This window comes from Cucurbita maxima, unplaced genomic scaffold (genome assembly GCF_002738345.1).
Source record: "Cucurbita maxima cultivar Rimu unplaced genomic scaffold, Cmax_1.0 Cma_Scf00019, whole genome shotgun sequence".
NCBI lineage: Eukaryota > Viridiplantae > Streptophyta > Magnoliopsida > Cucurbitales > Cucurbitaceae > Cucurbita > Cucurbita maxima.
This window is the reverse complement of record NW_019272035.1, coordinates 989,411-1,001,345: the sequence shown is the minus strand read 5'-3', so window position 1 is coordinate 1,001,345 and position 11,935 is coordinate 989,411. Positions and strand designations below refer to the sequence as shown.

Here is an 11,935-nt window from a genome sequence, read left to right as displayed (position 1 = left end):
TTTTTTTTTTTTTTTTTTTTTTTTTTTTTTTTTTTTTTTTTTTTTTTTTTTTTTTTTTTTTTGTAATTTCGTGTTTTTGTTCATTTACTACTTTCAAAAGGTTTGTTTTTGTCATTATTTATTACTATCACATTTAAAGTAATATATGGAATGTTGCGTCTTATTTTCATGACGGTTGGTGGATAAAACCACGCGATACAAACTTGAAATATTTTTGTAGATTCTCTCATGTTTTCATATGAATGGAACTACCGAACACATTGCGACCTCCTACCCGATAGTTATATATTGTGAACTGTTGTTATTGCTTTTTTGCTTGCATCATATATAACACCAATTTCAATTTCTTAAATCTTGCTTTCAAAATCTCTCGTGTCGTTTTTTAAAATTTTTTTCTTGAACTGGGGTCAGAATCTCGAGCATACGTTGCTTGTCCGTAGGCGATGCAAAAACGAAATGACTTAACTTACTTGTTGCCAGGAAGGTAGTGATGCACAATCGCAAGTCCGTGACAAACCTCCATCAAAAGTCCCTAAAGAAAGCTCAACATAGTCTCGAAACTTTAAACATTATCATATAATATTTATAAGAAATTCCAAAGTTTATTATTTTGACCTAATTTCACCAACTTTAAAGAGACGGTAAAACAAATAAAATATAAAAAGACATTTATTATAAATTGTAATATAAAATTATCTATATATTTATTTATATATATAAACACAGTCCCTATCCCAACCCCAACGTCATTTACACGAGAGGGAAGAGTAATATCTGTTTACCTAATGAAAATATAAAAATGAAAAATAATATCTATTTAAATAATGAAAACAAATACAAGAGAGAATGAAAATAATTATAATTAGTAATTGTGGGATCAAATCTTCATATTTAATACAAGATTTTTAGTTAGTTTATGTGTTCATCACACACATATTATATATAAAAAAAAGTAGAACAAACGTGTGCGAAACTCTGTCGGCCAATAAAATATTTATTTCCAAAAATAAAATAAATTGTGATAACAAATTGCAGAAGAGATGTCAATATAAATTATTTATTTCCTATAAATAATGGGTCCACGTATTATTTAATAGAAAAATGTAGTTAATCTCTATAATATAATAGCACTCCTAATTATTTGACTATTAATTTAAAATATTAATTACTAGTTAAATTATTTTTTATTCGAAAAGAATAAAATATAAAAATAAAAATATTTATATTTATATAAATAAAGTAACCCTTTATATTTTCTAAAAAATAATAATAATTAAATTTACTCTTTAGAAAAAGAACAATATAGTCAAGGTCAAAGTGTGAAGCTTTGATGTAACATAGTTTTATAAAGTAACTTCAGAACTTTACATAAAAATCATATTGAATAATTTATGAACTTTATTGAAATTATTATTATTATTATTATTATTATTAAGTTACAATTAACGTAATTTCTGATTAGATGCGAAGTGATAGTGATAAAAGAATTTATTCTCGTCAGCTGCAAAAACATTGCCACTTGTAATATATGTTTTAATTGATAAAAAATTAAAATTGTAATTAAAAAAAATTAAGACAAAAATTAAAAAGAAGAGATTTATGTTTTTTTTTTTAGAAAATGGAATAGATTATTAAGGAAAGGAAGAACAGTTGTCCGTTGGTTGGTTGGTTAGTGAGAGGGCCGACGCGGAATCATTTTCAAGGTTTGTCGTCATCTCGTAGTTTGACGAACCAGCCCTCCCCCCTCATCATCTCCCTCCAAATTCCACAATCACGCTCGCACTGTTCAATTTTCATTATCCAAACCAACTTCGAGCCTTTCGGATCTCACTATAGGCTCTGCTTCACAGAGATTCCCGATCAGAATCGCCGGTCGTTTTCGCGTCGGAGGGGGGCTGGGGATGGAGCTGTCTTCGTTGAAAAAGGCGGGGAGCGAGAGCGAAGGGTCGGGATATAGTTTTAGCGGCGGAGGAGGAGGGGAAGACAGGGGTTCGTTTGAGTATTTCGGCTGGGTGTATCATATTGGAGTTAATTCCATTGGGCATGAGTATTGCCATCTTCGATTCCTCTTTATTCGTCGCAAGTACGTTGAGCTGTATAAGCGTGATCCTCACGAGAATCCTGGCATTGTAAGACTTTCCTTTCCCTTTTTTTTTTACCTCTTCTTTCAATGTTTCCTTTGGTTGAGATTGATTACATGTTTGGTAAACTGCCGGGAATTAAACTTTTATATGCTTTTTTTGGCCTTCTTTTTATAAACTAACTTCACTTCGAAGGTGATCACTTGCGCTCCTTTGCCATTTTAAAATGGGGTTTTCAAGTCGTTTTCTGGACATTTGCAATTTGTCGTCTCGTTCTATTTGATTGAGTTATTGTGTTATTTTCTTTTCATATTAGTTGGATTGAGGTGGTAGGCATTGTGAACGTACAGTTACTGATGCTTATTGCAAACGAAAACCTCTCTTGATCGGAAAAAGATGGGCACATGAGCAATGACTTTATTTTAGTTCGTAAGCTTTGGAGATTCATCCCATTTTGGTTTTTGAATCAAAATATTCTTTCTGGTTCACGAGTCAAGAAGACAATTATTATGGTCCTTAATTAAAACAGATGACATGGCTATGAATGAACATGTGTATTAACTTGTGGATAAATAGTTGGAGCCTATATAGGTCGGCTAAGGGTGATTATTTTGTGGACAAATTGGTAACGAAACAGCTAGGAGTAAAATGGTTATTTGTTTTTAAAGTTAGCCGATTGTAATACACATTTTGAAATGGATTCAAATCCCTCATTGTATTAGCCGCTTCCTTATTGATTGGATTGACTCGTGTCCTTCTACAATACTATATGTCATGGATGTAACTGTTCATGACTCCGTTCAGAACTTGGTTTGCAATTCCCTGTTTTTTTCTTGCTGAACAATGTCTCTACATTGTGTTCAATTTTATTATTTTTTTTAATCTGAACTTCTTTTCTGTAGAAACCTATCAGGAGGGGTGTTGTGGGGCCATCGCTTATGGTTGAAGAGATGGGTCGTCGAAAAGTTAACCATGGGGTAAGGAAATGGAATATCTATTAGTAAATTGTAAATTTATTTTTGGACCATCAAATTCATTCTATAGGATTGTTTGGTGACAATATCTTTTGTCATGAAGTTCAACAATTGATCTCATAGTATCATTACACTAAAACCTTAATGATCTAAACATTGGCAATTATGTTTGTTACTGCAGGATGTTTATGTCTTACGAATTTATAACCGATTGGATGATTCTAAGAAAGGAGAAGTAAGTGATACTTTCATACAGAGCTAGTTTCATAATTATTGTGTTTGAGATATAACTATCCTTATTGCTATTTAGTCAAATTGAAAACTTGGTACCTAGTCGTTGAATATTTTGTCCTTGGCATCATTTTGCGCTTTTTCCCTTATGAATTTCATCACGGTTTGAAAATTCTCTATATTCCTTGTCTAAGGGAATTCCCAATCAAAGACAAAAAAATCAAGCTTTACCATGCGGGCTATGCTCACCACAGATTGAGAAGAGGCCTTCAGACAATATTTGATCTGCGATTTAGAGAACTTGGACACCTTCTCCTGAAAATAAGTTGTTTCTAGCTTAAGTGGCCAATTCTGCAATCTGGAAAAACAGATTACTACCTGAGAGACGAAATATAAAAAAAGAGTAAAGTTCTTTCTCTAGTCAACTACAAGGAGATACTCCTAGCTACAAATTTCACCATAAAATGTCCTAATTGTAGCTTAAGTGGGGTAGATCTGGATCGTTTTTTGGTCATTGCAGTTTTAGTTGGGCTAGAAGAATCTGAAACTTTTTGTGTAATAGTTTTAGTTGAGCTTGATTCTCTCCTAGCAATTCCAAGTTACTTCATGAACTCTTCGTAGATTGGTAATTAAAAGGGAAAACCGGAGTGTGCTAGAAGTATGTGTCAGTTTGGCCAAAGTTTTTCTCTGCACTCTTTTTGTACAATTCATCTATGAATGATTTTCTTCCTTTTAAAAAGCTTATTCCCCCTTTCCTCTGATTGAAGTGTTATTTTCTCTCCTTCGGGTAAGGGGCTCCCCCTTTCCGAATTTTATTTCTTCAACAAAAGGCTGTTTCTTAAAAAGGAAAAAACCACCAACCGCTCGTACATGCAACTTTAACTGGAAAGATAATATATAAGAGGTCTACACTGGACTTACTGGATCAATATAAACCTTTCCTGTTACAGGAAATATTTTGGTAACTATAATCTCATGAATTTTTGGGAGTCTAAAGATGGATTGTGCATTTGCTTTTCATCCTCTTTTTGGTTGGTAAAAACACACTCCATTGCTATATCTTCTTCTTGTAACTAATTTATAACTAATGGGGCTTCTGTTTTTTTATTGGACAAAAATCTATGCCACACATCTTGGAAAAAATACTCCTTTAATGTGTGTGTTTTTCTTGCTTAAGATTGCTTGTGCTACGGCTGGAGAGGCCAGCAAATGGATGGAGGCATTTGATCATGCCAAGCAGCAGGTACAAAAATGTCAAGTGGAAGGTTAATTAATAGTATTTCATGTCCGGATGGGCAATAAATGTAACCAGAACAGGTGATGATTTATCATTATCTGTTAAAAAGAATTCAACTTGGAATTTTTTGGTGAAGCATGGCACTTGGTTCTGTTACATTGTAATGTCACAATTGCTACAAAGACTAGTTATCTTGTGTTTATTTAATTGACATTAATTTGATAGGCTGAGTATGAAATGTCCAGAGGAGGTAGCCCCCGAGACGTGAGCATGGAGGAAGAGTAAGCATTTTTTTTTAAAAATCTCTGCTTGGGTTCAGTCTTGGTACGATTAATTAGTTGAGATTGACTGGTTGGGTGAATGCTTTATTATAAGCCATGTGATAGTTCTTGACAAAGTCATGGTGTTTTCATTTGTATGTAGGGGAGAGCTGCCTATCTGTAAAGGGTAGAATTTCTGATGTAGTTAGTTCTTGTCTTTTCGAGTAAAGATAGATGCATCCTGTATTTACTGTTAATGATGGTTGGGAATGATTCAATAGTCTACCAATTCTGAAGCCTCATTATATGAAATGAAGATCGATACACTAAGTTTTGGTGGGAGATGAAATGTGGAAGAAGTTCTTGATTGGACATTGATTTAGAAAACTTCTTTGCATATGCTAACTCCTTGAAGATGAGATTGTTTAACTTGTAGTTTACAAATTTAGAAGGGTGCGTCAAGTAGTTGGTCATATATTTGTGATATTGGTTGGATTTGGTTTGGTTCAATTAGATGTTCCAATCTGCACCTGAGTATCCTTGGCATTGTATTTCTGGGGTTCTTCATGTCTTGTTGTTCCTTTTCTGACCTAACTTTGCATTTAACCAGCATAACTCTGCATTTCTTGGTTGGTTTCTTTTTGCTGATCAACTTTCATGGTATGGAAGGATAAATCTGGAAGGACACAGACCAAGGGTTAGACGGTATGCACATGGATTGAAAAAGCTAATTAAAATTGGACAAGGTGAGGTAGCTTGGATGTTTTGATGGTGTTCGTTTTAATCTTACATGACTATTTGGTGGATTAAGAAAGCTAAATAGTTTGGAGGAGCTTTGCATCTTTGACATCATTAACAATTTACCATAGTGCATGCAGTTGCATACGTGCATGGACATTCTTGTACTTGAATTGTGAAAATGAAGGTTAATTCTCAGTTTTGGTAATTAACGAAATATATTCTTTACCTGGAACAAGAAAAAGTAACCTGGTCAACGCACATAATAGATTCAGTATATTAGGTGCGGTGCTAGATTGAGAAATCTAAGTGATAGTGACTAGGTCATGATGTTAGTTGTTTCATTTGTATTAAGAGTTGCATACTTTTGATTCATTTAGTGCTTAGCTTTGTCATGGCTGACTTGTGATCAGGCGTAAATCAAAGTTTTGCATTATATGATTTATTTTTGTTTCATTTCAAGCTCAATGTCACGTGCATTCAATTTCAAGATGTTAGTTATGACTACCATGCTACCGAGTAGTACATACATCATTCTCTTTTGTTCATTTATCATAATTCATATTTCTTACTTTATTTACTATGCATAGAAATTCTTTTTCTCGTAGACAGAAAAGTTTGTGACCTTGTAATTGGTTTTGTGGCTTTTATTCCCTCGCTCAGTTTGCATATTATTACTTTTTTTTTTTTTTTCATCAGAAACAAGAAGATATCCGTTCTTGCATTCATTTTAACCTGTTATGTTCAGGTCCAGAGACACTTTTGCGTCAATCTTCAAACTTGAAGACTTGTGTTGGTTCAGATGGCTTCTTTGAAGGGGATTTCGGTGATGCACTTGAAAGACATAGGTGGAAATGTGTTCGCACATTGAACGGTAATACATCTTAGTCAATCTTTCTCCTAGCACTGCAAAAGGGAACAAATTTGAACTATCTGTTTATTCAAAATCACTGCTATGTGGGTGACGTCTTATGTTCTGTTTCTCATTTTGACAACGGACATATTCCTTGGTGCATAATAAGATGTTGATTCAATAGCACTATTGTGGCTTAGAACTCCTTCCCCTTTTTTCAAAATTTTCTTTCCTGCATAATGGGTTCCCCTCGTGAACCCTAACCATAGATTACTCTGCCATCTGCCATTGCTGCATCCATCATCCACTGTTGCCCCCCTCTGTGTCTTTTGTCATTCTTGCGTTTGCAGTCTTTGTTTGTTTTCGTTTGCAATGGATCATAGTAGTTGTTGTATCAACAAAGTTATTGCAATGGATCGTGAAGATCCGCCCTTGTTTGGAGGGCACTTTTTTATTTCTTCCATCATTTAGGGTTTCTGGTTGGAGAGGAACATTATGATCTTCAGTTGGATTGAAAGACCTTTGGAATGCGTTTAGACTGTAGCTAGGTACCTCTGTTTGGGCGTCGATAGCTTACAAGTTTTGTTATTAGCTGTTAGGTTTTATATGGTTAGATTGGAGTCTTTATTGATTTAGTTTGGCTCCTTTGAGGGCTGGGTTTTTTTTCATGCCTGTTTCCTTGATCTTTTTTATATTCTTTTATTTCTATACTTTGAAAGATGGTGTTTGATCACAATAACAAAAAAAAAAAAAAAAAAAATTCAGTAGCATTGTATTTCCTTTGTTGATGAGGATGAACAATCTCACTTGGTTTGATGAGTGGTGGTATTAACTGCAGATTGTGAAGGGTTTGGACATTGGTAACTCGATATTGTGACATGAGCATTGTTGATTAATGGATTGTGCCATTTCTTCGTGGAGCCTATGGCCTTGTGTTAAAAGGTCATTATGAGTAAGCACGATCCTCGCCTTTTAGGTGGGCTTTTACCTGTGGGTCTAACAGCACGTTCAAAAACCCATGAAAAGCTATTTTTGAGGTTACCCCCTTACTTAGTTTAGGAGACGGTGAAATACTTCTTAGAGACTCGTAGGTGGGTGATAAATCCCTTTTCTTTTTATTCCCTCGCTTGAACCATCTTTCAGCTATGAGGTTTCATTCTGTGGCCTTTGACATGTCTTCCTCAAGTGATTTCTACTCCACCAATTTATGTTTCTGATGTTCTTTTTAGGGATGTGAGATGTTAGATGTGTTACCCTTCTTATTCTGTTGATGGATTCCTATGTTATTCCAAGAAGGATGAACCTTCATCTTTGACCCACAATGCGCTCCTAGGGGGTTTTCTTGCAATTCTGTATTTTTTTTCTTTTGTGCGGCCTCTTTCCCACCATTCTTTTCATTATCGTCTCTTTGGAAGGTTATGATCCCCAAGAATGCCATATTCTTTGCTTGGCAGGTCTTACATGAGAAAGTTAATACTCTTAATCGAAGGTAGAGGCAGTTCTTGTAGGGATCACAATATTGTATCTTGTGTAGAGTTGTGTTTGAGGATCTCGATCATATCATTGGAGTTGCCAATTCACTTAGTTGATTTGCAGCTGGTTTTCGGAGTTGTTCAATACTACTATTAGCATGATAGATATGATCTTTTTTTTTTCCACTACTGGAGGAGGTCTTGAGGCATCCTCCCTTTTCTGGTGAGGGAAGAGTTTTTGGCATACATGTTTCTTTCGCTATTTTGTGGCACATTTGGCTAATGAGAAATAATATAATTTTTAGAGGTATGGAGAAATCTTGTGAAGAGATCAGGTATCTCGCAAGGTTTAATGTCTCTAGATGTAACTATTAATCAGATATTATTCTTTTGGATTAGAGTTTTTTTTTGTTCGACTAGTTCATGTCTTATTTTGGCTTCTCTTGTTGGGTTGTCTTTTTGTATGCTCTTGTATGCCCTTTCATTTTTCTCTATAAAATTTTGGTTTCTCAAAGAAAAAAGCATCATATTTCTAATTGGCTGTTCTGCGCTTGATAATTGATGTTGATTTTTAGGAATGGTGATATTGCTTCAGATATTCCATAATTTTACTTTTCCCCTGTTTTTGACCTTCAGGTGTCAGAATTTTTGAAGATGTTGCTGACAGTAAGGTATTGGTCATTGTTATGTCTCCTATCACCTAAAGAAATGAAAAAAGTTACATTGAGGAAAAACCATGTACATGATACTCCAGCAGAACAGAAATTGATTGATGCAACTACATGATTTTTCTTTAAAATGGCCTCTTAGATGGTTTCCAAACTCTACTTCAGTGTTTTTCTTTCTTTCTAGAACGGTAAAGGGGTTCTTGTGAAGTCTGTTGGTGTGGTTGACGCACATGCTGATACTGTCTTTGACATAATCTTGAACTATGACTGGAGTCAGAGATATGAGTAAGTTGCTAAGATCTCTTTTAAAGGTTTAAGTTCAGATCCAATAGTTACGAACTCTGAGTTCTGACTTTGATTTTAATGTGTGCAGGTGGGATACACTGATAAGTGACTTGGAACTGGTTGAATCTTACGATGGACATTATGATATTCTTTATGGGACAAATAATCCCACGTATCTTGGCCAGTAATGCAACAATACTTACAAACTGTTCACATCATTTAGTGGTGCCAAAGAATTCATTTAGATCACTGCTAGAATTGTCATGTTTTCTTTTCTTAACTTTAATATTCTACTGACATCAATTGTTTAGAAATGTATTCTTTACCTTAAAAGAAACTTGTTAAGGTGATTAGTTTCATTTTCTTGTTTCTTCTCAATTTGCATTCAAGTTCTGTTTTAGTTTTTTTATTCATATATTTCGACATTCTGTTCTGACTGCAGATCCCAATGCAAAAGAGATTTTGTTTTTTCACGACAATGGTTTCGAGGACAAGATGGAACATATAGTAAGAGAAATATTCTGTACTTTGATTATGCTACTCTGTTTTTGTTAAGAAGCAGCTGATACATATATTTTCTGGTTATTTTGAGAGATAGGCTGCTGTTAAACATTGATTGTTATTCTTGTGGTTGTTACTGTTAGAATACCACACCCTAAAAAAAAGGTTATACCTATTGATTATTTGATTTTTTTTTATTTACTATTTTAAAATATGCTAATGTCTTTTTTTTCTTTTGTACAAATGGATATTCAAAAAATAGTCCACAGTGTGATGTTGTGGCTTCTTGTCCTTGTTTTGTTAATATTGTTGTAGAGAGAGCAGAGAGAATTATTATTTATATTTCTTGTGTTCTGAAAGTTAAGTTCTGCCACTACTATACCCATAGTGCTTATAGGTACAACCACACACAATAATTTGCAATAGGATTTTTTACTTGTTGTAAAAGGCTTTTAGTAACTAAATGGGTTACGTTTGATGTTATCTCAAATTCTTAACTTGTCCAATTGATTGCCTTGAGCAGGTCAACCCTGTTTCTATATCAGTGAATGGGTTACGGAAGCATTTGAATTGTGTTGTTTCTATTTGCTAACCTTGTAAAGAATTCTTCTAGAGTATTTTGTTCGCCTAACCATACTTTCTCTTTGTTCATGCAGCAATATTGCAGGTTCCTTGCGTTCATAAAAAGAAGCCACCTAGATCTGGATATCGACGTACACGGATGAACCGTATGAGTTCTTTCTGCTCTTTATACTTTTCTCTCCTTACATTTCTAATGTGATTAAGAAGAAGAAAGGGACTTAGAAATATTTGTGTTTTTTTTTCAAAGACTTGAAATGGGTGAATCATCTTTTTAGTGGTTGGAACGATACTTTGACTTCTATAATTTACATAGAGCTGCCGTATTCAAGGTGGAGATATCAAACAAACTTTTTGATGAGTCATTCACTATTGTGCACATGCAACTCACACCTATTTGTATACGTGACTGTCACCAAATCCACTATTGTATATTTTGATGACTATAGAATTTGCAAAAAGGAAGGGGAAGCTTTCAAATATCATTTCAAATATCATTAAGAGAAATAATCAGCAGAAAGTTCAGACAACAAATACGACAAGAAAGCTTTAATCTTTATAAGCTCAAAATGTCTTCTTTCGTTTTCTCCTCCTCCTTTCTCTTCCATTTTACTTTCTTTGAACATTTGATCTTGTTTGTGTCTCTTACGTAAGACGGGAGTTTTACTGATCGTTAAGGTTTAAATGCTAAATTTTAAAAGCTTATTTGCCGAATTTAGTATTTTCTTATTCCACTATCATTGCTTGTTCTTTCATCCTTTATATTTATGGTTTTAAGATGTTTTTTTTTCATGAATTGCATTGAAAACTTTAATTTGATTTAAGATCTTTGTTTATTTTTCGTGTAGCTTCAACTTGGGAGATAAGGTGCTTAAATACAGCTATGGGTTCAAATGCTCCAAAATGTCTTGTTACTCAAATACTAGAGATACAGCCGGCAGGTTGGTTTAAATGGCAGAGATATCATCCTTTGAAGTTTGAAAAGAGTGTTCCTTATGCATTGTTGTGCCAAGTTGCAGGTATGTTGATTACAAAAAATAACTATGTACTTCTATTTATATCGTACTTTCTTATCTGATTCTATCCATTGCTACCTATTTATACAATAGTTCAACCATAGCTATGCCTTCCAACTTAATATCAAACGGAAACAGTCCCCATCTCTTGCAACGACTTATTAACTGCTCCGAGTTGTATAGAAGTTTCTCTTCCCTCTTCTAGTGTAGGTAATTTACAAGGCTGGTTTGCGTATCCCTCAAATACAGATGGCCCATATTTTTACATGAAGGCTAATCAAGGAATTGGGCGTGAACGATTGAGAAAAGCTCTCAAGGATAGTGAATGGTTCTGCCATTGAGTGAGAACTTTAGCCTAGCGAGGAGTTGCTAATACGGATGGAAGAATTCCTAAGAAACAACCATTGGCAACACCAGTAGCACCAAGTCTGAAGTCAGCGTAGAAGGATCTTGTGACACTCTGATAGGTATTTTAGGCAAAACTGGATGAATCGAGTTGTGTGTCCTGCAATTGAAGTTGATAACCAATTCCACCAATGGGCTAAACCTCCGATGAAGGACCAAAACATTTAAGTGCTAGCTTGTCATTGAATGTTTGATAGTAGGTTTGTGTTTGGAATAATAGCAAAAGTATGTCAGGGTCATCTATAATGCCATATCTGTAATTATATGATGAGTTTGTTAAAGTTGATTGGTTGAAAATAGAGGGAGTTGAGGGTGGAAACCAAGCAGACTTATAGGAATGGATTTACCAAACAGATTTAGAGGAATGGTTTTCGGAATAGTCCATGCTAAATGGTTAGTATTTGTAACTTTTTTTATATGAATTTTAGACTTATGCCTAGTTCCTATTATTTCCTACCAGGATGAGGTTTAGGCAAACCAAATCAGTCACTGGAATTCAACATCTCTTTGTTTGCCACAGAAGCCTTCATCCTTATTCGTTCATTTGTCGGACACATTTGATGTAGAAAATACCATCCCTTGGCTCTTTGAGGATCTCCCATCTCCCTTTGTCCCCCCCCCCCCCCCCCCCCCCC

The 11,935-nt window shown here is 34.6% G+C and overlaps 2 protein-coding genes across 3 annotated transcripts in view; both read left to right on the top strand.

Annotated features, from left to right (window-relative positions):
• The window catches only part of LOC111493527 (transmembrane 9 superfamily member 11), a 17,085-nt gene that overhangs the window by 3,081 nt on the left and 2,069 nt on the right, over window positions 1-11,935 (top strand). Inside the window, exon 3 of the transcript XR_002720019.1 lies at window positions 4,284-4,290. The gene's annotated coding sequence lies outside the window, so the exon portion shown is untranslated. The remainder of the gene's footprint in view (window positions 1-4,283; window positions 4,291-11,935) is intronic.
• Window positions 1,671-11,935, top strand: part of LOC111493526 (protein ENHANCED DISEASE RESISTANCE 2-like) — a 20,650-nt gene continuing 10,385 nt past the window's right edge. For both annotated transcript variants that reach the window (XM_023143242.1, XM_023143241.1), the window contains exons 1-13: window positions 1,671-2,129; window positions 2,984-3,058; window positions 3,237-3,290; window positions 4,464-4,529; window positions 4,749-4,804; window positions 5,453-5,529; window positions 6,270-6,395; window positions 8,483-8,517; window positions 8,699-8,799; window positions 8,888-8,983; window positions 9,242-9,306; window positions 9,957-10,028; window positions 10,728-10,898. In XM_023143242.1, coding sequence (XP_022999010.1) covers window positions 1,902-2,129; window positions 2,984-3,058; window positions 3,237-3,290; window positions 4,464-4,529; window positions 4,749-4,804; window positions 5,453-5,529; window positions 6,270-6,395; window positions 8,483-8,517; window positions 8,699-8,799; window positions 8,888-8,983; window positions 9,242-9,306; window positions 9,957-10,028; window positions 10,728-10,898 — 1,222 coding nt within the window. In that variant the 5' untranslated portion in view covers window positions 1,671-1,901. The remainder of the gene's footprint in view (window positions 2,130-2,983; window positions 3,059-3,236; window positions 3,291-4,463; window positions 4,530-4,748; window positions 4,805-5,452; window positions 5,530-6,269; window positions 6,396-8,482; window positions 8,518-8,698; window positions 8,800-8,887; window positions 8,984-9,241; window positions 9,307-9,956; window positions 10,029-10,727; window positions 10,899-11,935) is intronic.